Here is a 27,999-nt window from a genome sequence, read left to right as displayed (position 1 = left end):
CGCCGGGCTCCGCCCCCTGCCGGAAGTGTCGTCACGGCGCGGCGCGCGAGCGCGGCCGGAAGTGGCTCCGGGGGGAGGCGTTGGGCTGCGGCACCGGCCGGGGCTGGAGCGGCGGCGGCACCGGCGGGGCCTGGGGGGGCCCGGAGGGGCCCGGTGAGCCCCGGGGGGGGCGGGGGGGAGCCCTGGGGGTGGGGGAGGGGCGGCGAGCCGCGCCGTGGCTGTTCCCGCGGGGAGGGGGCGGGGGGAGGGTCCGGCGCGGTGCTGGGTCGGGGGGGGCTGATTGATGCTGGGAGAGTGACTGGAGTGTACTGGGAGGGTGTGGTTGTGATGGAGGGTGGAGCACAGAGGGATGAGGGGGTCTGGGCCATACTGGGAGTGGGACTGGGGTGTACTGGGAGGATGGGGATGTAAGGGGGGCGGAGCACAGAGGGATGAGAGAGTCTGGTTGATACTGGGAGCAGATTGGGACATACTGGGAGTGGGACTGGGGTGTACTGGGAGGGTGCGGTTGTGATGGGGGGAGCACAGAGGGATGAGGGGGTCTGGTTGATACTGGGAGAGGACTGGGACATACTGGGAGGGGACTGGGGTGTACTGGAGGGTGGGGATGTAAGGGGGTGGTAGCACAGGGGGATGAAGGGGTCTGGTTGATACTGGGAGGGGACTGGGACATACTGGGAGGGTGTAGTTGTACTGAGGGCAGGGAGCACAGAGGGATGAGAGGGTCTGGTTGATACTGGGAGAGGACTGGGCCATACTGGGAGTAGGACTGGGGTGTACTGGGAGAGTGGGGATATAAGGTGTGGTAGCACAGGGGGATGAGGGCATCTGGTTGATACTGGGAGGGGACTGGGCCATACTGGGAGAGTGGGGATGTAAGGTGGGGTGAACACAGAGGGATGAGGGGGTCTGGTTGATACTGGGTGTGGGACTGGGGTGTACTGGGAGGGTGGGGATGTAAGGGGGTGGAGCACAGAGGGATGAGGGGGTCTGGTTGATACTGGGAGGGGACCGTGCCATACTGGGAGTGGGACTGGGGTGCACTGGGAGGGTGGGGATGTAAGGGGGTGGAGCACAGAGGGATGAGGGGGTCTGGTTGATACTGGGAGGGGACTGGGCCATACTGGGGTGTCTGATAGTGGGGATGAGAGAGGGGATGAAGCAAGAGGGTCTGCTTGATGCTGGGGGGACTGGGGCATACTGGAAGGGGTCTGATTGTCATGGGTTTGGGGGAGGGGGACGTGATGGGAGTATCTGGATGATATTGGGGCTACTGGGCCATACTGGGAGGGCTGGTGGCATTCCTGGGAGGGGGGATACCAGGACACGAAGGGAAGATCCTTGTTGATACTTCCAGCGTGGCCCCATTTTCACTGGGAGGTGGGAAGGCGGGGGGTCGGGCTGGAGAGTGAGTGTTTCTGGCCATCCCATGGTTACTGGTGGTGCTGGGCAAACTGGGAGCATTGCTAATGGCAGGGGTGGGAGAGGGGAGCGGCAAAAAATTGTGTATTTTCAGTCCAGCAGCTGCGATCGAAGCCTTTTCCACTGCTGTGCATCCCTCTATCCCTCCTCACCGCCGCTGCACTCCCGCCCTGCCCCCATCCTCCCGCTGAAATGAACCTTTTCCCCTTTCCTGACAGATTTTCCCGCTCAGTCCCGCACCACAAAACGGCAACTCGCCGGTGCTGCGTCCACGCCGGCGCTGTTTTCGGTGGCGTTCAGCTCCGCCGCCATGCTGCCCGCCTGCGGGATACCTCTCCTGCTGTGTTTTAGGAGCATGATGGCTCTTTTGGGGGCATCCACCTCGGATGAACCCCCCAAACCTCCTCTTTGGCCCATTTTTGGGGGAATTTCCCCCCCAAAATACATCATCTCACCACCCGTGTGCTCTTTTTCTTCACCCCTTTCTCCTCCTCAGCCTTGCCGCCTGTACGCTTTGATCCCTTCCCCAAGAGCGGATCCATCCAAACCTCCTCGGTTTAAACCACCCGGCGGTGGTGGATCCCTCCTGATCCCCCCATAAATCCGGCATCTCATTCCGCTCCTCCAGATTAACACCTCCAGGGGCTCCCGCGTGGCTGCGGCAGGTCAGGGCACCCTAAACCCCCCTCGCTGCTTTTGTCGTAGCTGTCGCACGCACAGAAAACAACAAATGTCATCATCCTGAATTCATTTGCCACGGTGAATCAGCAAGCACAATGAAAAAGCCCCAAAATTTGCTTTTTTTGGAGCTGGAGAAGCATGTTTCCAACAAAAATCCAGGAGAAAAAGCCCCCTGCGAGCCGTGCCCTGCCGTGTCCTCCCCCCAGCCCGCTCCGTGCCGTCCCTTCCTCCCCACGCTGGCAATTCCCTCTTTTAATGCCTGGATTTGAGAGCAGGAGGGACTGGTGGCAGCGGATTTATTCTCCCTTCTGCTTGTGGGCGGCTTTTGGACCCTCCTGCCCCTTCTCACCCGACTGTCTCAACCTGAAGGGAACGGCTCTGCAGCCTCTTGGCCGAGAAACGATCCGACTCCCGGGCACGCTCGCCTTTTTGGGATGGGAGAGGATAATCCTGAGCCCCCTCTCAGTTTTCGGAGTTATTTCTGCGTTATTTGGGGCGTTTAAACAATTATGGGAGCATCTCGTCAGCGCCTGCCTCAGCAGGGAACAGAAAGTCATTGGTTCTGCTCAGCTAAATAACAGTTTTTGCTGGTTTGGGGGGGGGGTTTAGTGGATTTTTTTAACTAATGGGCTTATTTACTCTGACTTGCCGTCCCCTTCACCCTTTTCTAGTTGTAAAAATTCAACCAGCACCTTCATCCCTTTGCTTTTCCGTGGGGGATTCCTCGGTGTTGCTTTACCAGGGGGTCTGATCCCGGTGCTCCGGCATTACCCTTTGGGACCATGTTATTCCCTCCGTGGCAGTGAGACCAAATCGTGCCGGCAGATCCTCTGGGAATTCCCTTCTCTGCACTTTGAGAGCTGGCTGGGAAGCGTGGCTGAGGAGCCGGATTTCTTGGGAGCGCCTTTTCCTCGTTAACGGGCTCGAAGTGGTTATTAATTGTGTTTAGCTCGTTCACTTATCACTCACCCCCTTGCCTTCCCTCGCAGTTGCCTGCTTGAGGCTCCTTCGCCCTCTGCACTCTGATCCCGCCTGGGAAAACCCGGAAAATCCCTTGGGAAGTCCCCATTGTGTCACTGCTTGCCTGTAATCCCGCAGCTTCTCATCTGTTGGTTGCAGCCAGCGAGTGACACCAAATTACACCTCTCGTCGCCACCGGTGGGCTTGGGTGGGCTTTGTGCCCAGGATTTGTTGGTTCTTCCAGGTCTCCGGCACTTACTGCTCCTTGGGAAGCTTTGGCACACCACCTTCCCAGCCTGTATCATTCCTTTCTCCTGGGTTTTTTTTTATTTTTATTCTCTGGCAGCCGTTTCCCTGCTGGTGCCCGTGGGATTCCCTTCAGGGGCGCCTTTTGGGGCGGTTTTATGCCTGGTTTTGCGGCAGCTTCCTCGCCGGCTCAGTGGGAGCGTTCTCCTCTGTGTTCCTGACATCCCCACTGCCTCCCACCAGGATGCCTGCGGACATGGAAAGTGAGACCTAAATCGGAATTCCACTGTTTACCACGAAGGGCTCCTTTTCGCTCTTGCCTGTGCGTCAGGCCTTCATGGGCAGTGATTTCATGTGGGGTCTTGGGAGAAGGATTGTGCTTTAGCCTTCTCCTCCGCTGGCTACACGGATACATGTGCGGTGTCCCAGATGGGAGCAGCAAACCCAGCCCAGGGGACCCCCGAGGCGAAGCTCGGAGCCCGGCATCTCTTGTCGAGCCGCACAACCGCCGAACCAAGCTCCAGAGGTATCAGCAGGCTCGGACAGAGCTTGGAAAACTCTCAGCTTAAGAAAGGAGCATTTGTTGGGAAGCAGATCTGAAAAAACAGCCTGTTGGATGCCTGGGAGCTGGGGGTCGAGTCCCTCCCTGCGTCCCCTGCCCGGGGCAGGGCTGACGGCTCCGTGTCCCGACGAAGGTTCACATAGGCACCCGGGGACGCCGAGCAGCCTCCGAGGAGCTTTTCCAACCCCTGCCTGGAAGCTCAGTCCGGCCCTTGAGGGCTTGGGGACGCGGTTGAGGCCGGTCCCTTGGCACTTGCTCTGACCAGGTAACTACGAGCAGGCTCCGCATGGGGTTGAAGTGCTCCCAGCTGTCGACAGCAGCTGCTTTCGCATGCTGGGAGCCGGCTGAGGGTGAAAACAAAGCTTTTAAGTGCCGATCCAAGCCGTTTTTCTGGCTCTGAGTCTGCCTTGATCCCCCCAGGGGGAAAGGATTGGTGGTGCGGGGTTTTACAAGCTTTTTGTAGTCTCTGCCTCCTTCTCTCCCTCCCTCCCTGCCGACGTGTTTATATCTCTTCGCTGCTGCCACCCACATCTCCATCTCCACGCCTCATTCCCTCACCACCTCGTTCCGGCCCAGCGCTCCTCTCACGCTCTCTCCTTTCTCATTTCTGCAGGGGGTGCCATGGAAGGGCAGCCATGTCCTCTGGCCTGCCAGCCTCCCTTCTCCCAGCGCCTCTCCCCCGTTTCCGAAGGAGATGGGCCTGAAGGTGAAGAAGAGCAGGAGGAGGCTCAGGAGGAGGAGGAGGAGGATGCAGCCAGTAGATGGCTAAGGGAAGGCTCACCGAAGCGGCTAGGGACCAGCCTCTCCGCGCCGCTTGGGACGGTGCTGCTGTGGCCAGGGCGCTCTCGCCCCTCGGGGTGCTGGCAGCCCCTGCCAGAAGACTGATGAGGATGAGGGGGCTTTCCGGCCCACCAGGCGCCAGGGGAGCAGCGGCCGTGCCGGCGGAAGCACCGGCTGTGCCTGAAACCCAAGGCGAGTCGGATCCCCGCATCCCCGGGCCGGGGGGAGAGTGCTGAAGAGCCGGGACCTTCCAAGGGAAGAGGTTGCGCTTGATCTGGGGCAGGACGGGGGGCTTTGTGGAGAACGGGCTGGAGGAGGTGCCGCGGAGTAGCGAGGAAGAGGAGGAAGAGAGAAGGTCTCGGTCCTGCTCCCCCGAGCTGCCCCTTGCCGACGATGCCCGCCCCAAGCCGGAACTTTGTGCAGCTGATCGACGAGCGCGGCATCTACTCCACGGCCAAGCTGGTGCTGGGCAGCGCGGTGGGCGAGCTGGAGGAGGTGGCGGCAGCGGGGCTGCCGGCCCACCCCAAGGTGGGCGAGCTGGAGATCCGCGAGGTGATCGTGGACGAGAAGCCCTTCCAGTGTGGCGTGTGCGAGAAAGCCTTCAAGCGAGCGTGGGAGCTCTTCAGCCACGAGGTGGTACACAACGAGGAGCGCCCCTTCCGCTGCGACCTCTGCCAGGCTTCCTTCAAACGCCACTCGGACTTCAAAAGCCACCGCCTGGTCCACACGGAGGAGCGGCCCTTCCGCTGCGAGCTCTGCGGCAAACGTTTCAAGCGTAGCTCCAACCTCCAAGAGCACCGGCGCATCCACAGCGGTGAGCGCCCCTTCCGCTGCCCCCGCTGCGCCAAGAGCTTCAAGACCCCCTACGAGCTGCAGCGCCACGCGCTCACCCACTGCGCAGAGAAGCCCTTCAAGTGCGCCGACTGTGGCAAGGACTTCCCCACCTCCAACGCCCTCCTCCTCCACCAGCGCCAGCACTGCGATGACAAACCCCACGTCTGCGGGGTCTGCGGGAAGAAGTTCACCTACGGGCACAGCCTCAAGGTGCACGAGCGGGTGCACACGGGTGACCGCCCCTTCGTCTGCCCGCTCTGTGGCAAGGGCTTCAAGCAATCCAACGCCCTCTCTTCCCACGAGCGGGTGCACACGGGCGAGCGCCCTTTCGTCTGCAAAACCTGTGGCAAAGCCTTCAAGCAGTCGTCCTACCTGGTGATCCACGAGCGGGCGCACACAGGCGAGCGTCCCTACAAGTGCGAGGTGTGCGGGAAGGCTTTCGCCCGGCCCTCCTTGCTCCTCCAGCACCACCGCGTGCACAGCCAGGAGCGGCCCTACAAGTGCAGCTTCTGCCACAAGTTCTTCAAGGACCTGGCCTACCTGGCCGTGCACGAGAAGGTGCACACGGGCGAGACCCCTTACAAGTGCAGCGTCTGCGACAAGGGGTTTGCTCATCCCTCCAACCTGCTGCAGCACCAACGCGTGCACCGCGATGGCTGAGCGCACTCGGGGTGTTGCCGAGCCGCGGTGGCTCTAAGCCCCCCCGCCGCCACCGACAGCAGGCGTCATGTGTATGTGTGTCCAGGCTGGGGGAGCACCCCAGGGCCGGCATGGACCCCTGGAAAGCCGCGGTGCTTTTCCTCAGCCCCAGCCCTTCGCCGAACCTGGAGCCAACACCGTCCTCTCCTCACTCCAGTGGGGGCGATCCCGGCAGGACCCTCCCCAGCCGCGTGGGATGGGGCGACTGCAAGCCCCTGGCGGGCATGCGGCAGCTCATGGTGTGTCGTGGCTCATGACACGCCGTGGTCATGGCACGCGGCAGCTTGTGGCACGCGGTGGCTTGTGGCATGCAGCGGCTCATGGCACACGGTGGCTCGTGGCACACCACCGGCGGGCAGCCAGGAGCCCTCTTTGCCCTCCTGCAGGGAAAGGCGGGGGGGGCTGAGAGCCCCCCCTAAGTCATCCTAGAATCCCCCTCCCCAGTCATCCCAGTGAATGTGGCTCAGCCCGGACTGGAAGGCTCACGGGGAGCTGGGACATGCCGCCGCCTGCGGTCGGGGAGAGACTTGCCTGTGTTTTTTTCTTTGAGTTGGGGGTGGCGATGCGATGACAGTACAGGTAGCGGAAAGGATGATGGGGAAGAGTGAGTGAGGAGCGGGCACCTCCCTTCCCCCCTGAAACCCGTTTGGGTTCACGCGTCCCGTCCATATCTCATGCTGCTGCTAATGACCCGGTTAATCACCCCCTTTTCTTCCGCCCCAGGGCACTGGCGGGGCTGGTAGGGAGCAGAAGAAAACGGGGGGACACGCTGCCACCGTCCACTTTGGGACGCCCAGCAAGTGACACCCAGCGCTGTAAGTTTTCCATCTGCTCCTGGGACTTTCCAGGTAAGAACCTGGATGGAATATGGGCAAAGTCAGACATGACCGGCCCCCCTGCATCATCATCATCCTCCTCCTCCTCTCGCTTCCCGGAGCTACGTGCCGCTGCCAGAGCTTGGATTTGTCCCCCTCCCCCATCCTTGGCTGCTGGGCAGAGGGTGGCACGTGGACCTTTGCTCGCGAGGGTGAGACAAGAGCCCCCCCATGCCGGTGTCCTTGTGCTGTCCCTCAGACTCCTGGAGATCCTGGGTCCCCGTCCCCCCCTTTCCGTATGGTCCCTGTAGCGCTGGGAACTGGGGGGTGGGGTGGGAAGCGCGTGCTCCTCGGCGCTCTGCACACTAATTACAGGATGGTTATTTAACGACGGCTCTGTCGCATTGCCTCCTCCAGCTCGTCTTGACATGGTCCCTGGCGGTCTTGCCACATCCCTCAGACATGGGTGGGGGGTCACCTGAGGCAAGGAAGGACCTGCCACATCCCATCCCATCCTATGTGGGTGCGTCCCACTTGGCACAGCACCCTGCCGATGGGTGCGAGGTGGCCCAACAAGCCATCGCTGGCATTTGGGGTGCTGCATCCCCTTGCATGGATGGTTGTTGGCCTCCTGGTCGTGTTGGTCTTCTCCCCTGCCCCAAGGCTTCCCAGCTTCCTCCCAGTTCAGCTCTGGAGACAGCACCGGGGCAGCTCTGGTCTCTTCCTAAGGCAGCTCCTGGGCATGAGGTGGTGGACACATCTCAGGGGGTTCCCATCCTGGGATAGGCTTTGTCCATGTCTCCCCATGGTGGCAGGGAAGGGGTATCCAGGTGGTTGGTAGACACCTGGGAAGGGGTATCCAAGGGGTTGGTGGACACCTGGGGAGGGGTATCCATGCAGTTGGTGGACACCTGGGGAGGGGTATCCATGCAGTTGGTGGACACCTGGGGTTGCATTCAACTGCTGAGGCCATCGGAGATGGTCTGGGGTGCCCTGCTGGCCTTCAGTTCCTCTTCCAGAAGAACTTGCATCCCTTGTAGTCCCTATGTCCTATGTGCTGGCCCCGCTGGGGGCATCTGGGGTGACTGAGGACACCTCAGGTGGCACTAGGTAGATGGTATGATGACCTTATGGCCAATGCCACCTCAGGGGCCGGCAAGGAAAGGGTTGGCCTTGCTGTTGGAGCAAATTATTTCACACTTTGTGCTGCTTGGATGTCCTGTGGGCACCCTGCGCCCCTCTCGGCCATGGCCTGGGTGGGGGGTGATCTCATGCTGACGCTGCCTCGCTTTCCCAATCCATCTGGAGATGTTTGCTCCAGCGTTGGGTGAGCTCCTGGAGTATCCCAGGTGGGATGTAGGGGAATGGCTTCCCCTGGGGTGAGGGGCATGGGGGGCTCGCGTGGATCACTGTCGGTTTATTTCTGAACGTGCTGGACCCCGAGCAGCCCTGACTAATGTGCTCCTCGTGTGGGGACAAGGAGAAACATGGAAGATCCTTCGGTTTGGGGCCTTTCCCGGTTTGGGGGTGTCGATGATTGCTGGGAAAGCTGGAGAAAGGGTGGGAGGCACCGTGCACCTGCGTTGGCTTCAATCTCTGGCAAGGAGAACGTTGATCGCCTTGGAAGGCACCGTCTCCTGCTGTTGGGATGTCGCTTGTTGGGTCTCCTGGGCTCCCTCTCGTCAGCCCAGGTGCTTGGGGGTGTGGGCACAGCCCCCGTTATGTGAGGAAGCAGCCCCCCAGGTGAGGCTGAGAGTGGGAGGGGTCCCTGCACGGGGATGCTTTGAGGCAGGGGTTGCCGGGGGGGAACCACAAGCTACCGAGCAGGAGCACATCATGTGCCCCCATGAACCTCAACCCTGGCGGGGGTCCCCAAGGTTGGGTCCCCAGGGGGTGGGCGCAGGGGGGGCACAGGGCAAGGAAAGCAGGGCTCTCTGGTGCCCCCCAAAAAGCATCCAGGGAGGATAACTGAGGATTTGGGGGTGTGGGGTACAGCATTTCGCAGCTTTGGCACCAGGGGTGGGCAAGAAATGGGGGGGGGGGGTCTTGCCTCAAGCCACACTTGGGGGGGGGGGGGAGCTGTGGTTGAGGAGCACCCACCGCCCCCAGCACTCACACCCATCGCACCTAGAGGATTGGGGGACCCCCCCCTTTAATTCATTCACACCCCTCCTCCGCTCAGGCTGCCAGGGTCATGGCTCCCCCCCAAGCCCTGCGGGGGGCTGCTTGTAGGGACCAAATGTCACCAAACCGGGAGACCCCCCTCTTGACCAGATGCTGTAGGGTCATTGGTTCCAAATGATTTTGCCCAGCAGCTGCTGGTCTTTGGGACTGGGGGGGGGAAGGGGGGGGTGGCAGGAGCCTGGGATCCCCCCCGGGATCCCCCCCAGGATCCCATTGGGATCATGGGAGGTTGGGATCACGGGGCAGGATCATCCTTCATGAGCTCCATCGTCTCGGCGTCAGTGTCCTCCAGGGCTCCTGCGGTGGTGGGGAGGTAGATGGCTCCCGGTGGGGGGAAGGGCTTCGGTGAAGCACCCTGGTCCCTGGTGTGCCGCCATCGGGCTGTGGGATGGAGGGGACATGGCTGAGCTGCTCCCCGTGTCCCCCTGGGGTGGGGGGGACGGACACAGGATAGGGGTGGGATTGTTACCTCCAGCCTGGGCTGTTGGCAGGCAGAGCCTCTTCAGGTTGAGCCACAGCAGGACCCCGCTCAGCACCATCACCAGGGCCAGCAGCGCAATCAGCACCGAGCAGGATGCTGGAGCACCTGGGGGTGGGGGCACAGCAGACTCAGGACCCTGTTTCCAGCCAAGACCAGTAACAGCGTGACCCCAAACCCAGCCCAGCTGGCGGCAGAGATGGGCTTTCCTTAATTAGTCATCTCATTAAGACCCATTTCCCTGGGGTGGATGAGGGGATGGGTGGGTCAGAGCGACCGTCCGCCTCCCCGCTGCCCTCACACCCTCCCCGGCACGGGGTCCTGTGCTGGGGTTGGGGCGCCACATCTCCCACCCGCCTTTTCCTGACCCTCCTGCATCCTTCAGAGTTGTCCCAGCTCTACTACAACCTGAGGAACATCCCGGGGCCGGGGGGTGGGGGGGTGGGGGTAGGAAATCTGGGCTCCAGGAAAAATACAGAAGAGTGTGGTTTGGGGTTGGGAAAACATCTCCCACGTGCCCAAGGGTGCTGGAAAACAAGGAGCATCCCTCAGGAAAGGCCCTTGGAGCCTGCTGGCACGAACATGCACCACCTTCCTTCTCACCTTCCCTGGCGCTTACCCTTGGGCATCGCGCACACCACGCCGGCCGCCGAGCCCTGCCGGCATGCCCCCGGCCCCATCTCCTTCTGCTGGCACTCCAGGAGCAGCCCCTCGGTCCCCCGGCATCTCAGCCCCTCCAGCAAGGCACGGCCGTCCCCGGGGCTGAACTGGGCTCCGGTGGGCGCCGACTGGGCTGGCCCACAGCCCAGCTGCCTGCAGACCACCTCAGCTTCCAGCAAGCTCCAGCTGCTGCCGCACACCCCGTACCAGGTAGTGTTGGAGAGCACTTCCACCCGCCCCGCGCAGGGACCGGGGCCGTCCCGCACCCGCACCTCCAACGGGTCCGTGCCTGCCAGACAAACCCAAGGGTTCAGGTGGCCCCTCTGAGCCTGCGGGGGAGGGGTGCAAGGGTGGGGGTGCAGCCCACGGGCCACCCACTGCGCCATTTCCACCCCACAGCTGCCTGGAAGTGTCATGGGGTTGTTTGGGTTGGAAGGGATCTTTGAGATCATCTGGTTCCAACCCTCCTGCCATGGGCTCCCTGGCAATGTCATAGGAATGGGTTGGGTTAGAAGAGATCTTTGAGATATCTGGTTCCAACCCATGGGCTCCCTGGCAATGTCACAGAATGCTAGAACAGTTCAGGTTGGAAGGGATCTTTGAGATCATCTGGTTCCAACCCTCCTGCCACAGGCTCCCTGGGAACGTCCTAGGATGGTTTGGGTTGGAAGGGATCTTTTGAGATCACCCGGTTCCAACCCATGGGCTCCCTTGCAATGTCTCCAAATCCTAGAGTGGTTTGGGTTGGAAGGGATCTTTGAGATCATCTGGTTCCCACCTTCCTGCCATGGGCACCCTGGCAACATCCTAGGATGGTTCAGGTTGGAAGAGATCTTTGAGATCATGTGGTTCCAACCCTCCTGCCATGGGCTCCTGTGCAGCGTCATAGAGTGGTTTGGGTTGGAAGGGATCTTTGAGATCACCCAGTTCCAACCCATGGGCTCCCTGGCAAAGTCTCCAAATCCTAGAGCGGTTTGGGTTGGAAGGGATCTTCAAGATCATCCAGTTCCACCCCCTGCCACGGGCAGGGACACCTTCCACTAGACCCAGTTGCTCCCAGCCCTGTCCAACCTGGCCTTGAACCCTCCCATGGGGCACCCACAGCTTCTCTGGGCACTCTCACGGTGAAGAACCTCCCATCATTCCCACCACTGATGTCCCTCCCACCAGTGCTGCCAGCTTCCCATTCTCAGAAAAAAAAAACTTTTTTGGGGACATTCTAGAAGCATCTTCCCCCCCTGACCCGGGGACCACCTGAGCACACGACTCCCGCGTCTTCGTTGTGGTTGCAGTTATGGAGCCCCCAGCTCCTCAGGTTGCACTGGGCGAAGGTGGTCTCCATACTGGTGCACTCCACGTCATCCAACCAGATGGGATCCAACCCTTGCCCGAAGTGCGCATGACCTGGGACTGCCACAGCCGACCCGCAGCCCAGCTGCTGGCAGACCACCTTAGCATCCTTCAAATCCCACCCGTCATCGCAGATGGTGCCCCACTGCCCCTTGTGGAGCACCTCCACTCTCCCGGCACAATGGTTGGGTCCGTTGACCAAGCGGACCTGCACCTCCTCCTCCGTTGCGTTGACACCTAGTCAAGAGAAATCCCACTGAGGGAAGGAAAACCAGGCACCCATCACCCAAAAATAATCCCCAAACCTTCAGGCAGAGTAAAAATTGTCTTCTTGGTCCCCACAGGTGAGGGGTGACAACCCCCAACCCTTCCAGAGGAGCCTGGCCATAGCGATGGGCGTCACTTGTAGCCTCCTACCCTAAAAAGGGGGTGAGCATGTGGACCAAGTGATGGAGAGTGGGGGATTTGGGCGGGGTGTGTGTGGGGTGGTCACCTAGAGATAAGTCTTGGTTCAGTGCCAGGGGATGGGGGGTGGGGGGTGTGAAGGTTTCGTTGTGGTGGTGGGAACATGGTGAAAACCCATCATTGGCTTGGGGCTAAGGTTGGCCAACTTGATGCTCTGAGGTTTTCCCAGCACTCCATCCCAAAATCCTGGCTATTCCAAGGCTGACGTGACCCCAGGGGCAGGACAGACACACACACCCCCCTCGTCCCCTCCAGCACCCCATCCCAAAATCCATGCCATTCCAAGGCTGGTGGGACCAGGATAGACCCCCCCACTTGTCCCCATTGTCCCCCTCAGCACCCCTTCCCAAATTCCAAGGCTGGTGGGACCAGGTTAGACACACACACCCCATTGTCCCCATCATGTCCCCCAGCACCCCATTCCAAAATCCATGCCATTCCAAAGCTGGTGGGGCCAGGATAGACCCCCTCATGATCCCCCCCAGCACCCCCTCCCAAATTCCAAGGCTGGTGGGACCAGGATAGACCCCCTCATTGTCCCCATCATGTCCCCCAGCACCCCATCCCAAAATCCATGCCATTCCAAGTCTGGTGGGGTGGGAACAGGATAGACTCTCTCATTGTCCCCCCTCCAGCACCCCATCCCAAAATCCATGCCATTCCAAGGCTGGTGGGAACAGGATAGACCCCCTCATTGTTCCCCCCCGCCCCCCCAGACGCTCCGTCCCACGGGACGGGACGTACCGGAGCACGCCACGCCGGCATCCTCGCGGTGGTAGCAGTTGGTGTGTCCCCAGGGGCGCCCACGGCACTGCGCGAGGTTGCTCTCATTCCCGCCGCAGATGACATCATCCATCCAGATGCGCCCGGTCCCTTGGCCAAAGTGAGCACGGCCGTAGACCGCGGTGGCTGCCCCGCAGCCCAGCTGCCGGCAGACCACCGCCGCGTCTGCCAGGTCCCAGTTGTCATCGCAGACCGTCCCCCATTGCTCTTCGTAGAGCACCTCCACCCTCCCGCTGCAACGGTGGGGTCCTTCAGCCAGGCGGATTTCCACCACCTCTTCCCTCACCCAACCTGTGGGAGGAGACGCAGCGATGGGGGCAAAAAGGGGCCTCCTACGGGTAACCACCGGGGTGTAAACCTGGAGGACATGCCCAACCATGTCTACCCATAGGAGGACAGATCCTGGTCCTGCCTGCATGGTCCTTGGGGCTTCATAAGCACCACCAGACCCTATGGTTGTAGGTCCCTGATGGGGAAGGGGACACATAAATCCCATTTCTTGGAGCCATGGTGCATCCCAACTGGGGTGTCCATGTCCTTTTTCTTACCCCCATCCCTACTCCGCCGTGCCAAGGGCGGTGAGATCCACCAGCTCCACGGGGCGCCACCACCATCAACCAAGGGGACAAGCCCCTGCACCACCAAAAACTGCAGCCAATGCTCCGGGGGTCACGTTGGAGAAGAAGAGGGGGGTTCTGGGGGGGAAGGGGCAGCTCCTAGCTGTATTTTCAGGAGAGGAGCATCACCTGAGCAGACCACGCTGGCGTCCTTGATGTGGAGGCAGCTGTTGATCCCCCAAGGTCTGGCCGGACACTCGGCAAGGCTGTTCTCCCCCCCGAGGCAGGCGACCCTGTCGAGCCAGATGCGATCCAGCCCCCTCCCAAAAAAAGCTCCCGGCAGGGCCACCACGGCCACCCCGCAGCCCAGCTGCCGGCAGACCACCGCCGCATCGTTGAGGTCCCAATCATCGTCGCACACCGTCCCCCAGCGCTGGTTGTGGAAGATCTCCACCCTCCCAGCACAGCGGTGCGGGCCATTCACCAGCCGGACAGTGGAGGTGACGTTGGAGTCATCTGCGGAAAAAATCCCGATAGATTTGGGGGGGATAGGGGTGGAAGGAGCCCCCGTTCCCACCCCACCCCATCCCACCCGCCATCACCCACTGCAGCAATGCGGGCCATTCCTTGATGTATTGTTTGAATAATCCATGGAAAAATCCCAATGGATGGATGAACAGATGGATGCATGGATCGATGGATGCACGGTTGGATGCATGCATGGATGGATGCATGCATGGATAGATGGATAGATGGATGCATGCATGGACGGATGGATGGATACATGTATAGATGGATGAACAGATGGATGGATGGATGGGGATGGATGGATGGATGGATGGACGGACGGACCCCCCCCATCCCATCCCTGGAGGGCCTCGACCATCCCAGCCCCACCCCAGCAGCACCCAGATGGACACACACACCCTGTTGGCACATACCCAAGCACACCACACTGGCGTCTTCTCCATGGTTGCAGTTGGTCTGTCCCCAGGGCCGAGCACGACACTGGGTGAGCGCATCCTCCTTTCCAGAGCAGCTGACATCGTCCAGCCAGATGTGTCCCGTTCCCTGCTGGAAACGAGCTTGGCCAAGTCCTGCTTCAGCTCTGCCACAGCCCAGCTGCCGGCACACCACCGCTGCATCATTGAGGTCCCAACCATCGTCGCACACCGTCCCCCACTGCCCGGCATGGAGCACCTCGACACGGCCAGCACAGCGGTGCGGCCCATCCACCAGCCGTAGGTCAGCGGAGCTGGAGTTACCTGGGATAATGGAGAGGGAAAGGCGGGGGGGGGGGGGGGGGAGGGCGGCTGGAGGACACCCCAACATCCCTGGAGAACCCCCCCCACTGTAGAGAACCTCAACTATGGGTGGAGGCATCTTCCATGAGTAGCTATAATTAGTATCTAGGAGATACCCAAGGGTGGTCATGGGTGAGCTACTGGGAGTTACTAGGCAATACTCATGGGTGAGCTACTAGGATTTTCTAGGAGATATTAATGAGTGAGCTACTAGAAGTTTCTAGGAGATACCCATGGTGTGATCATGGGTGAGCCACTAGGAGTATCTAGGAGATCCTCATGGGTGAGCTACTAGGAGTATCTAGGAGATACTCCTGGGTGAGCCACTAGGAGCATCTAAGAGGTACTCATGGGTGAGCCACTAGGATTTTCTAGGAGACACTCCTGGGTGATCATGGGTGAGCTACTAGGAGTACCTAGGTGATCCTCATGTGCGAGCGCTACAAGAAGCTCCTACCCCAGCCCCGCCCGCAGCACCTCCCCCGCGGTGTCCCCCCTCCCCCCCCTCACCTGCGCACACCACACCGGCATCCTCCCCGTGGTGGCAGTCATGGACGCCCCACATCTTGGTGCGACACTCAGCAAAGTTGCTCTCCTCCCCACTGCAGCGGACGTCGTCCAGCCAGACAGGCCCCGCGCCCCAGCCGAAGTGTGCAGAGCCGGGGGCCGCCAGCGCCGCACCGCAGCCCAGCTGCCGGCAGACCACTGCCGCATCCGCCAGGTCCCAGCTGTCATCACACACCGTCCCCCACTGGTTGTTGTAGAACACCTCCACCCTGCCAGCGCAGGGGCTCAGACCCCCCGACAGGCGAAGCTGGGGGCTGCTGGTGATTCCTGAGGCTGGAAAACATCCCAGAAAAAAAAAAAAAAGGGGGGGGGGGATTCTTAGGGATATGAATGGGATGACGAGAGGGCGGGGCATCCCCGTGGTGGCTTTGCATGGTGTCACCGTTGCCCATACATCCCTCGCCCTTTACCAGCAGTGAGCATGGCGGGGGGAGGGGGCGCTCCATGAGGTCCCTCCCCCCACCTTGCACCCCAAAAGCGGATGCATCCCGATTCTGAGGTTGGGACAAGGTGTCTCCACCCTGAGGGACACTGCACCGGGAGGAAGGGATGCGGAACGTCCTGCCCGGAGTTCCTCAGTGCTTCCTGTTTCACGGAACCTGCATCACCTGGCGCTACCCCCCTTCCCCCCTAAAGAAAATGGCAAAGGATATTTTATTTTATTTTATTTTTCCTGGTTATCCCTCTCCTGGTTGCCCCATTGACCTTCCCAAGCCAAGACCTCCTCAATCATCTCACAAAAAACGGGTGTAAGCATGTAAAAACACAGAAACAACCAGTTCCAGTGCATCTTTCTGCATTCTTTCTCCCCATTTTTCCACCACTAGGCTGGGGCTGGGCACGCGATGCCTGCTGCTGCTCAGAGCATTGCCCACCCTGCTCCTCCCAAAGGCTGTGGGTACTTCAGCCAGTCAAAACACCTCGGACCCTTCTAGTGGTACCAGATGCTGAGGCACGTCTTTGCCGTGCCGCTTTCTTTCCCCGGCGCGTCCTATTTTTCCCCGTGTCTCCCAGCACCGGGTTTAACAGGGTTCCTAGGAATCTGGGCAACTGGGTGGCCAGTGGGTGGCCAGTTTGATCCCAGCCTGCATGGGAACGGTGGGGGTTGGGTCCACGTGATGGAGAACCACCTACCCGAGCACACAACGCTGGCATCTTCCACGTGGTTACAAGCGCGATGGCGCCAAGGCTTGACCGGGCATCCAGTGAGGGTGGCTTCTGTCCCCAGACAACTCACCCCTTGTAGCCAAATGGGGCCGGTTCCTTGCCCAAAAGCAGCCAAACCTGGAGCACCCACGGCCACCCCGCAGCCCAGCTGCCGGCAGACCACCACCGCGTCGTTGAGGTCCCAACCGTCATCGCACACCGTCCCCCAGCGCTGGTCGTGGAAGATCTCCACCCTCCCGGCGCAGCGGTGCGGGCCGTCAGCCAGCCGCAGGTCTTCGGTGCTCCCTGCGTCCAAATCTATGAGGAAAATTAGGAAAACGACCCCCCCGCTGGCTGGAAACACCTGGATGGTGGCTGGAGACCCGGGGGGGACCCCGCACCCCCCATTTTCAAGGTGCCCTCCCGGCACGTCGTGGTTCTGGGCGCACAGGTGTGAGCGTGGTGGCAAACAGGAGCGAGTCACCAAGCAGTGGCAGTGACACCAGTGAGCGCAGGGGCACAAGGGGGCGAAGAGCCCCAAGGGCGTCAAGGACTGGAGCGAGGAGGAGCTTGGGGAGGAGAAGGGGATCCCTGGGGATCAGAGGCTGTGCGGGAGCACGAGGGGGGAAAATATCCCCCCGGGGGCATCTGGCACCCTGGGGTGGCAGGGACCTTTGTGTCCCATGGAATGGCAAGGTGTGATAGGCTTGGGATTGCTGGATTGCTGGGAATCCTAGGATTGGGATTGCTGGGAGACCTAGGCTTGAGATTTCTGGGAATCCTAGGACTGGGATTGCTGGGAATCCTAAAATTGGGATTTCTGGGAATCCTAGGATTGGGATTTCTTGGAAACCCAGGATTGAGTTTTCTGGAGAGCCTAGGCTTGGGATTTCTTGGAAACCTAGGACTTGGATTTCTTGGAAACCTAGGATTGAGTTTTCTGGAGATCCTAGGCTTGGGATTTCTGGGGAACCTAGGCTTGGGATTTCTGGGAGACCTAGGATTGGGATTTCTTGGAAATGTAGGTTTGGGATTTCTGGGCATCCTAGGCTTGGGATTTCTGGGAATCCCAGGTTAGGGATTTCCAAGCACCTTGCCCAAGGGAAGCCAGGGATGGGCAGACCTCAGAACGGAAAACACCTCCGGCTCCCTGGCATGACTGCAGGCACGGGGGGTGGTTGGAGCAGGGCGAGGAGGAGCCAGATGGGCAGACTGGGTCTGTGTGACCCCCCCATGGCAGGACTGACCCCCTCCCCCCCCGCCACTGACCTGTGGCCGCGGAGCACACCACGCTTGCGGACCCCCTGCCTTGGCAGCTCTCAGCACCCCAGAACTTGACCTTGCACTCAAAGAGGGCTGCTTCGTTCCCGGTGCAATCCACAGAATCCAGCCAGATCAGATCATTCCCAGTGCCAAACGGGCCGGAGCCCCCGGCCGAGCGCGCCGGCCCGCAGCCCAGCTGCCGACAGACCACGTGGGCTTCGGCCAGGTCCCAGCCGTCGGTGCAGACGCCCCCCCAACGCTGAGCGTGGAACACTTCAACTCTCCCGGAGCACGGATCCGAGCTGTTGGCCAGACGGAGGCTTCCCAGGTCGGAAAATCCCGATCCTACAACATCAGAGGGTGGACACACGTTGAGGTAGGTACCTTCTACCCTGTGAAATTTGGGAGCAACGGGTTTACACCAGCAGATGAGCATCCCTGTGGGTCAAGGATGCTCAGGAGCATCCCTGTTCATTAAGGATGCTCAGGAGCATCCCCGTGGATTAAGGAAGCTCAGGAGCATCCCTGTGGATTAAGGATGCTCAGGATCATCCCCGTGGATTACAGATGCTCAGGAGCATCCCTGTGGGTCAAGGATGCTCATGGGAATCCCTGTGGATTAAGGATGCTCAGGATCATCTCTGCGGGTCAAGTGATGCTCATCAGCATCCCTGTGGGTCACATCCAGCAGGGTCCGGCCATCCAGCCATTGGCCCCCTTGTGCCATTTGGGACACCGGGGCCCCCTCAGCTGCCCTCCAGCTCTTGCTCCTGAAGGACACAGGTTTTCCTGTAGGATCTTTGAGCCCACCCAGGGGGAGATGCCACCTTCCCATACCGCCTCGCTCAGTGACACCCAGTTATTACGCAAAATCCATCATATTGAGCAACCCGGTCACCGCCTCAGCTTCCTGACAGCTGCTACAATGGATTCCTGTGGCAAAAAGTGGGAGCCAGAGGGGAGATGGAGGGATGGGAGACGGGATCACAGGGACATCAACCATGGATCAACCAAAGCTGTTGGAGAATCCTCCCTGACCACCAGGGAGAAGACCCCCTCGACCCGCTGTCAAGAAGCAGGTGAGGCCACGCTGCAATTTTCCTGATGGAGACAATCTCCGCTCCACGTGACCACTGGGATTTGTCCTAAACCCCTGGCCCAAGGCGAGCCAGAAGCTGTATTTTTGGGGATAGCGGTGGAAATGAGCAGGACATTGAGTTTTGGGGGGTTTCATCCGCCAGGACGGGCCACGAGGGGCTGATTTCAAAGCAAAAGGTCTCCAGGCTGGGCACAAACACCGCCTGCATCGCAAACCCCACGCCCCCGCGGAGCGCAGTGCCGCAGCGCTGCAGTACCTGCAGGTGCAGGGTAAGGATTGCCCCCAGCTCTGCAATGTGGAGCAGTTACCTGAGCACACGACACCAGCCTCCTCTCCACGCTGGCATTGGTGGACGCCCCATCCCCGGCTCCGGCATTCGGACGAGGGCGGCCTCGGTGCCGGCACAGCGTACGTTGTCCAGCCAGATCGGTCCGTGTCCCTGGCCGAAGCGAGCGCGGCGCGGAGCCGCAATGGGGACGCCGCAGTCCAGCTGGCGGCACACCGCCTGTGCCGCCGGGAAGTCCCAGCCATCGTCACACACCGTCCCCCACGTCTCCTGGTGAAACACCTCGACCCGCCCGGCGCAGGGACCCGGCCCGTCAGACAGGCGGAGCGGAGCGAAGCTGGAGATGACCGAGCCTGCGAGGAGGGAAGGAGATGCTGGAGCATCCGGCTGCACTACGGGACGAGGATGAAGGCGGGAAGAGGAAGAATGCGGAACGAGGAAGAATCCGGGAAGAGGAAGAATCCGAGAAGAGGAAGAATCCAAGAAGAGGAAGAATCCAAGAAGAGGAAGAATCCGAGAATAATCCGGAAAGAGAGGAAGAATCTGGGAAGAGGAAGAATCCCGGAAGAGGAAGAATCCGGGAAAAGGAAAATCTGGGAAGAGGAAGAATCTGGGAAGAGAGGAAGAATCTGGGAAGAGAGGAAGAATCCAGGAAGAGGAAGAATCCGGGAAGAGGAAAATCTGGGAAGGGGAAGAATCAGGGAAGAGAGGAAGAATCCAGGAAGAGAGGAAGAATCCAGGAAGAGAGGAAGAATCTAGGAAGAGGAAGAATCTGGAAAGAGGAAGAATCTGGAAAGAGGAAGAATCCGGGAAGAGAGGAAGAATCTGGGAAGAGGAAGAGTCCGGGAAGAGAGGAAGAGTCCAGGAAGAGAGGAAGAATCCAGGAAGAGGAAGAATCCGGGAAGAGGAAGAATCCGGGAAGAGAGAAAGAATCTGGGAAGAGGAAGAATCCGAGAAGAATAATCCAGGAAGAGAGGAAGAATCCGGGAAGAGAGGAAGAATCTGGGAAGAGGAAGAATCCGAGAAGAATAATCCAGGAAGAGAGGAAGAATCCGGGAAGAGAGGAAGAATCCAGGAAGAGGAAAAATCCAGGAAGAGAGGAAGGATCTGGGAAGAGAGGAAGGATCCCGCCTTGCTCTGAACCCGCAGCATCCCATCCCCCCCGCTCCCGGTGACCCTTCCCAAAGCCCCCTGCCCCAGTGGCCCCACGTTCCCCACTGGGAGGGGGGGTGTTCCCCCTCCCTCTTCCGCAGGTGCTGGAGCTGCACCCACCTGAGCACACAGCGCCAGCACGCCTTGGGTGGCCGCAGCTGCCCTCTCCTCTGGGGCTGGCCCGGCATTTCCTCAGGCTCTGCTCCGTCCCCTGGCACTCCACGTTGTCCAGCCACACGCGCAGGGATCCGGGACCGAAATCGGCCTCTTCCGACGCTGCCAGTGCCGTCCCGCAGCCCAGCTGCTGGCACACGACCTCGGCGTCCCGCACATCCCAGCCACGGGGGCACACGGTCCCCCACTCCCCCCAGTGCAGCACCTCGACGCGGCCGGCGCAGCGGTGGGAGCCGTTTGCCAGCCGGAGCTGGGCTGGCTCGGGGGCAAGCGAGGCTGCCAACACCGCGGGGTTACCGATGCCAGCAGACGGCCACCGGCCTCCCGCCGCGTGGAGCCCAGGGCGATTGAGCTCCACAGGGTGACGAATGGCACGGGGGAGGGTCCCCAGGGTGTCAAAAGGCACGGCAGATGGTGCCCAGGGTGCCAGAAGGAACAGGAGAGGGTGCCCAGGGGGGCCCCACGGTGCCAAATGGCATGGCAGAGGGTCCCCAGTGCCAAAAGGCATGGTGGAGGGTGCCCAGGGTGCTGGAAGTCACGGTGGGGGGTCCCCAGGGTGCCAGAAGGCACGGCAGAGGGTCCTCAGGGTGCCAGAAGGCACCACGGAGGGTCCCCTGGGGGTCCCCAGGGTGCCTGCTGGAGCTGGTGGGTTCCCAGAGGAGCAGGACTCAGGGATCCCCGCCGGACCACCTCCCCCTGCCTCAAATAACCCCACCCCACGACCACCCACCAACCCTGCCTTGGCCGCCACTGGCAACCCCCAGAAGCCCTCCCTGGGGGTACAGAACCCCTCCCCCTCACGGCCCCTCCCCACCCCCAAACGATGCCACGGCGCATCCCTCACCGGAACAAACGACGCCAGCGTCTTCCCCGTGGTAGCAATCGGTGACGCCCCACGGGCGCGCGGGGCAGGCGGACAGGGCGCGCTCCCTCCCAGTGCAATTCGTCTCGTCCAGCCAGATGACACCCCCTCCCCGTCCGAACTGCCCCCCCCGGGGGGCTGAGAGCGCGTGGCCGCAGCCCAGCTGCCGGCAAACCACGGTGGCATCCAGTAGGTCCCAGTTGTCGTCGCACACCGTCCCCCACCGCTGGTTATGGAAAATCTCCACCCTGCCGGCGCAGCGGTTGCTGTAGTTGACCAAGCGCACACGGTCGCCTTCCACGTTACCTGGAAAAAAAGGGGGAAATCGGGAAAAAATTGGGAAAAAATCAGGGAAAATGGGGAAAAACGGGGGGAAATGGGGGAAAAAAATCAGGAAAAAAATCAGGGAAAATGGGGGGAAATCGGGAAAAATAGGGAAAAGTAGGGAAAAATTGGGAAAAGCAGGGAAAAATAGAGGAAAATCGAGAAAAATTGGGGGGAAAAGAGAAAAATCAGGGGAAAAATCAGGAAAAATGGGAAAATCAGAGAAATCAGGAAGAATCAGGAAAAAATCAGAAAAAGTAGGGAAAAATAGGAGAAAATCAGGGAAATATAGTGAAAAATCAGGAAAAGTCAGGGGGAAATGAGGAAAAATGGGAGGAAATAGGGAAAAATAGGGGAAGAAGGGGAAAAATGGGAAAAGTCAGGGAAATTGGGAAAAATGGGGAAAAATAGGGGAAATTGGGAAAAACTGGGGAAAGAAATTGGGAAAAATGGGGGGGAATTGGGAAAAATTGGGGGAAATGGGGGAAAATTGGGAAAAATTGGGGAAAGAAATTGGAAAAAATGGGGGAAATCGGAAAAAATGAGGAGAAATAGGGGAAAAATCAGGAAAAACAGGAAAAATTGGGGAAATTGGGGAAAAATTGGGAAAAATAGGGGGAAAATTGGGAGAAATCAGGGAAAAATCAGGAGAAATAGGGAAAAATCACGAAAAATAGGGGGAAAACAGGAAAAATTGGGAAAATAGAGGGGAAATTGGGAAAAATCGGGAAAAAAATCAGGACAAATAGGGAAAAATCAGGGAAAACGGAAAAATCAGGAAAAATGGGAGAAAATCGGGAAAAAATCATGAAAATGGAGGAAATGGGAAAAATCAGGGAAAATGGGGAAAATCATGAAAATACAGGAAAACTGGGAAAAAAAGGGGGGCAAATTGGGAAAAAAACCTGGTAATTTTTGGAGAAAGAAAATCACCCTGGCACTTTCAGAGGATGCAAGCGCCCCACGTGCATCATGTCGCCGCAACAAAATGCCGGCAGATCGCTCGTGCTGGCGGGCGAAGGGGCAAGGCACCCCATGGTTGCATCCCACCCACCAGCGTCGGCGCCCGCCCCCCCTCCAGGAGGACCCCCCAAAAATTCCTCCAGTGACATTTGGTGACGCCACATGTCCGCGAGGTTGCAGCAATGGAAAACCCAACGCGACGGATCAACTGCGACGCACCCTGCCATGCTGCGCGCAGTGCGTTACCTGTGCACACTGCGCCGGCTCCTGTCCCACGGTGACACGTGCCGTTGGGCCACTCCTTCACCTGGCAGGTGGCCAGGCTGGGCTCGGTGCCCGCGCAGCTCACGCCGTGGGGCCACATGCCGCCGCTGCCTTGGCCAAAACGCTGCCCATCGGGCGCCACCAGGGCACTGCCGCAGCCCAGCTGCCGGCACACCACGCCGGCCTCCGGCAGCCCCCAGCCCTGGGCGCACAGGGCCACCCAGGTGCCGTTGTGGGCCACCTCCACCCGGCCTCGCAGCCACTGGAGCCATTGGCCAGGCGGAGCTCAGTGCTCACCGGTAATCCCGAGGCTGCCGGTGACAAGCGAGGGAAAAGCTGCGGTTACGGGGGGGATCCTCCGTGCGTGGCAAGGATCCTCCATGCACCGGGGGACCCTCCCGGCACAGCGAGGATCAGCGTCCTCATAAGAAGAAACTTGCAATGGAAGTCACCCAATTGCAAAGTCCCTTTTTATTGTAAAGTCACTTTTTATTGCAAAGTCACCTCATTGCAAAGTCACTTTTTATTGCAAAGTCACCTCATTGCAAAGTCAGCCGATTGCAAAGTCCCTTTTTATTGCAAAGTCACTTTTTATTGCAAAGTCACTTTTCATTGCTGTCACCTTCTGGCAAAGGCCATTTATTTATTGCAAAGGTGATTTATTGCAAAGTCACCTTCCTGCAAAGGCCATTTATTGCAAAGTCACCTTACTGCAAAGTCCCTTTTTATTGCCGTCACCTTCCTGCAAAGGCCATTTATTGCAAAGTCACCTTATTGCAAAGTCACTTTTTATTGCAGTCACTTTTTATTTCAAAGTCACTTTTTATTGCAAAGTCACCTTATAGCAAAGGCCATTTATTGCAAAGTCACCTTCTTGCAAACTCCCTTTTTATTGCTGCCACCTTCCCGCAAAGCTTGCAACGGCCCTTCCCTGCTCCCTGCCACACATTCCAAATAAAAGGAGCTACACACACACCAAACCCTCCACCACCAGCCCAGCATCCACAGGCGAGACAGAATCGAGCCTTTTTTTTGTTTTTGGGGGGGGGGGGTCGCCGATAAATCATGCACAGTACCACAAACCAATGGCCCTTCGGCTGCAGGACGCGGGGGATGGCTTTGCAGGGTCTTTGCTCAACCTTAAGGGGATGCTGTGGGTGAGCACCCTTGGGTGGGGGGCGCAGGAACCACCCCCTGACCCCTTCAGGACCCCGAAACAGTTTACCTGCACAGATCACCCCGGCGTCCTCCCCGTGGAAGCAGTTGTTGTCCCCCCAGGCGGTGGCGTGGCAATCAAAGAGGGTCCCCTCGGCACCGGTGCAGTTGACCTCGTCCAGCCAGATGGGATCATGGCCCCTGCCGAAATGTGCCCCGCCGGTGGCCACCAGCGCCGCACCGCAGCCCAGCTGCCGGCACACCACTGCCGCATCCGCCAGGTCCCAGCCGTCATCACAGATTGTCCCCCACATGTGGTCGTGGAGCACCTCCACCCTCCCGGCGCACCGGTTGGGACCGTTGCGTAACTGGAGGGTTCCCAAAGCGGCCAGGCTGGAATCTGTGGGTATCCCAACAGGAATGAGGGATGCGCGGCACCACCAGCGCAGCAGGGAGGGATGCAGGGACAGTGGCGTTGTGCCAAACTACCTGAGCACTCCACGCTGGCATCCTCCACGTGGTGACAGTTGTGTTCCCCCCACGGTTTGGCTCGGCACTGGGACAAGTTGCTTTCCTCCCCCGTGCAGTTGACTTCATCCAACCAAATCTGTCCCATTCCTTCTCCGTAACGAGCTCCCGGAGCCACCGCCAGCACCGTCCCGCAGCCCAGCTGCCGGCAGACCACCCGACCCTCCGGGGAGCCCCAGCCGTCATCACAAACTGTCCCCCACGTCCCGTTGTGGAGCACCTCCACCCGCCCGGCGCAGCGGCTGGGGCCACCCACCAGGCGAAGGACCCCCCCTGGGCTCTCGGCAGCCGAACCTGCGAAGGCAGGAGGGGAAAGAAGAGGGGAGGGGGAATATTGAGGAGGGGGGATAAAACATCTCAGGGGTCTGAGGTGTCTCCTACCCCACAAAAAGAGGTTTCGTTGCGGGGTGGTGACTGTCCCACGCATCCCTCAGCATCTCAGATGACCTGGGGCATCTCCAGTCAACCCAACGCCCCACCTCCACATCCAACCCATCTATTTAGATAATAATAATAAGAAGAACCATTTTAAATCCAAATCCCACCCCAGAGCCCTTTTCTTGCTCGTTGAACAGGCAGGAAAAGAAAAAAAAAAAAAAGGGTATTTGCACTTATGTGTTTTTTTGTCCAAGCAAAGATGGAGCTTCACCACAGAGGCAGTGCCTCGGGGTCCAGCTGCATGGTGAGAGGGAACACACGTGAGGGGAAGGGTCTTGGGAAGGGGAAGGGTCTTGGCAAGGTGAAGGGTCTTTCTTGGCAAGGTGAAGGGTCTCAGGAAGGCAAAGGGTCTCGGGAAGGCAAAGGGTCACAGGAAGGCAAAGGGTCTTGGCGAGGTGAAGGGTCTCGGCGAGGTAAAGGGTGTTGGGAACGTGAAGGGTCTTGAGAAGGTCAAGGGTCTCGGCAAGGTGAAGGGTCTCAGTGAGGTGAAGGGACTCAGCAAGGTGAGAGGTCTTTCTTGGTGAGGTGAAGGGTCTTGAGAAGGTGAAGGATCTTGAGAAGGTGAAGGATCTTGGTGAGGTGAAGGGTCGTGGCGAGGTGAAGGGTCTTTCTTGGCAAGGCGAAGCGTCTTGGCAAGGTGAAGGATCTTGGCAAGGCGAAGGGTCTTGGCGAGGCGAAGGGTCTTGGCAAGGTCAAGGGTCTTGGCAAGGTCAAGGGTCTTGGCAAGGTCAAGGGTCTTGGCAAGGCACAAGACCCATGCCACGAGATGGCCGCAGCCCCGTCGGTGCGGTTTTGCGCCAACCAAAGGGAGATGGTGGGGAAAGGAGCTGTAACGGGGAGGGTCAGTCATGGGGAGAGCTCAAGGGGGTCATCAGAGAGGTAAAAAAACCCAAAAAATTGTTGAGGGATATGATTGCGTTGTGTCAATCAGCGTTTTGACCACGGATAATGACTCCTGAAGGGCTCAGGCCACTGAGCTGTGCACAGTGCGACCAGCAGTAAGTGAGGCAGCAAGCGGGGCATCAGGCACAGCACTCGGGAGGTTGCCAGGGCCCGAGAGAGGAGGGAACAGGTAAAAAATAAAATCTCAAGTCGGCATCTGGGCAGCTGCAGTGCAGAGCTCAGCTCTTGCGGCCAGGCTGTGCAGCAGGGAGCGGGAAAGAAGCCTCACAAGGAAACCCCTTTGCAAGGAAGCAACTCCCACTGCAAGGAAACGGGGCCCTTCGGCAGGAAACCAGCCCCTCTGCAAGGAAACAAGCCCCTTTGCAAGGAAACCCCCTTTGCACAAAACCCCCTTTGCAACAAAACCCCCTTTACACAACCCCCCCTTTACAACGAAACCCCCTTTGCACGAACCTCCCTTTGCACAAAACCCCCTTTGCATGAAACCTCCGATTATGGGGCACAAACCTCCAATAACGGGGCACAAACCTTTAATTACAGGGCACAAACCTCCGATAATGGGGCAAAAACCTTTAACTACTTTCAATTACAGGGCAAAAACCTCCAATAATGGGGCACAAACCTTTAATTACGGGGCAGAACCGTGCAGCAGCAGCCCCGCCACGCGTGGCTCCGGAGCCAGCCAAGCCCTCGACTTGGTGTCAAACCCCTTTCACCCTCCTCCACACACACACCCCAGCCCACCCCCCAGCCCCCTCCGTGAACCCCAGCCCCCTCAGCCAGCCCCCAGCCCAAAGCCCCAGCCACACGGCCAGCAGGAGGAGCTGAGGTGGTCCACGGGCTACCAGCAGCCCCAGGGCTAACGCCACTCACCCCAAAGGCACGCCAGTAGGAGGAGGGTCCCCACGTGCTTGAGCCCACCAAGGGGGGGTGGGCTTCTATGCCTGAGGGGGCTGGGTGAGGGACGGGGACTGCCCCGCGTCCCCATATTCCCAACCCGCAAACTGCAGCTCGGAGTGGAACCGTGGAACCGTCCCCGTTGGAAAGATGCCGGTTGATCCCAGCACGTCCCAGTAGCCAACTGGGAGGGCTAACTGGGAGGGCGGCCAGCCCTCCCTCTTCCTCTACCCTGCTCCCCGCTGGGTGTTTCACCTCCTGACCCGCGGCCAGTCTGGTCATCAGCTTGCGAAAGAACCAGCCATTCCCGGAAAATACGGTGCAAACAAAATCCCTTCCAACGTCCGCGTCCCGGCACCGACGTGCTGACCCCTGCGGGTGCCTCGGCTGCCCTGGCGTCTTCCCGCGATAAAAACGTGGCTTTTGATAAACTAAATCAAACCTTTACATTGAAAAGCGGGGAAACAGAAGGGTGTTTTCTTCCTTCGACCATCCGGTTGGGTTTGGAGCGATCGTCCACCACCAGAAAATGGGTTACTCCAGACTGGGAACGGGTTTATTGGTTTATTGCAGAGGCTGGAGCCAATGCTTGGCCACGGGGCGAGGCTGGATGCTCTCCATGATGAGAAAGGGTCTTGCAACCCACCCTGAGACGCTTCCAATGGCTTGATCCCATTTGGAAAATGAAGGGAACCAGTGTTTTCTTACCCTGACGTGGCTGCACTTGGGAGACGGCAAAAATCCTGTTGGGATGCGCCGCTTGGCGTCCCAATGGCACTTCTGCGGATGATGCTCCGGGTACGTCCCTTGCAAACTGCTCCAAGCATATCCTGAGCTTCCGAGAGGATGGAAGAGCTTCTCATCCTCCAATCGTTCCATGGCAGCACGCCAAGGAAAGGGCTGGAAGCCGGAGCAGCATCACCAGGAAGGATTGAGTTTTGGGGAAAAAAAAAAAAAGGGTCGTCAAATTAACGTCACTTGTTTGGGTGAAAGGGAGGGCTCGGGTGGAGGTGGGTGCTGTGCCTTGGAGATGGCGCTTGGATGGAGGAAGGATGTGACCCCCGCTACAAACACGGCGGGAGGTCCTGGTCATATCTACACCAAAGTAAGATGGAAAAGCGGAGCGCGGGACGGGAAGAGGACGGGGAAGTCTTGGGCTGAGTTTACTCCGCTCAGCCTGGCAAAACTTGAGAGGGTC

At 59.5% G+C, this 27,999-nt stretch overlaps 2 protein-coding genes across 6 annotated transcripts in view; one reads left to right on the top strand and one right to left on the bottom strand.

Annotated features, from left to right (window-relative positions):
- The window catches only part of LOC130149676 (deleted in malignant brain tumors 1 protein-like), a 46,290-nt gene that overhangs the window by 9,247 nt on the left and 9,044 nt on the right, over positions 1-27,999 (bottom strand). Inside the window, 22 exon segments of the mRNA XM_056339576.1 lie at positions 2,453-2,528; positions 4,653-4,741; positions 5,040-6,025; positions 9,422-9,564; positions 9,653-9,769; positions 10,281-10,610; positions 11,576-11,908; positions 12,881-13,210; positions 13,666-13,992; positions 14,418-14,741; positions 15,291-15,620; positions 16,482-16,811; positions 17,763-18,101; positions 19,164-19,236; positions 19,238-19,494; positions 20,414-20,743; positions 21,312-21,635; positions 22,863-23,135; positions 23,138-23,191; positions 24,106-24,435; positions 24,525-24,857; positions 26,778-26,985. Coding sequence (XP_056195551.1) covers positions 2,453-2,528; positions 4,653-4,741; positions 5,040-6,025; positions 9,422-9,564; positions 9,653-9,769; positions 10,281-10,610; positions 11,576-11,908; positions 12,881-13,210; positions 13,666-13,992; positions 14,418-14,741; positions 15,291-15,620; positions 16,482-16,811; positions 17,763-18,101; positions 19,164-19,236; positions 19,238-19,494; positions 20,414-20,743; positions 21,312-21,635; positions 22,863-23,135; positions 23,138-23,191; positions 24,106-24,435; positions 24,525-24,857; positions 26,778-26,985 — 6,236 coding nt within the window.
- LOC130149575 (zinc finger protein 239-like) lies at positions 20-7,392 on the top strand. 5 transcript variants are annotated; one of them, XM_056339374.1, is made up of 3 exons: positions 20-153; positions 3,410-4,136; positions 4,485-7,392. In XM_056339374.1, exon 3 carries the CDS (start codon positions 5,045-5,047, stop codon positions 6,143-6,145), a length of 1,101 nt encoding a protein of 366 aa, XP_056195349.1. In that variant the 5' UTR covers positions 20-153; positions 3,410-4,136; positions 4,485-5,044; the 3' UTR covers positions 6,146-7,392. The 5 variants fall into 5 exon arrangements, with proteins under 5 accessions (XP_056195349.1, XP_056195347.1, XP_056195350.1 ...); XM_056339372.1 differs by having other exon boundaries at positions 27-153; positions 3,093-4,136; XM_056339373.1 differs by having other exon boundaries at positions 137-153; positions 1,641-4,136.

The sequence above is a fragment of the Falco biarmicus genome, chromosome 5 (assembly GCF_023638135.1).
Source record: "Falco biarmicus isolate bFalBia1 chromosome 5, bFalBia1.pri, whole genome shotgun sequence".
NCBI classification, from domain to species: Eukaryota; Metazoa; Chordata; class Aves; order Falconiformes; family Falconidae; genus Falco; species Falco biarmicus.
Note: the sequence above shows the minus strand (reverse complement) of the source record. Positions and strands in the feature narration are given on the sequence as shown.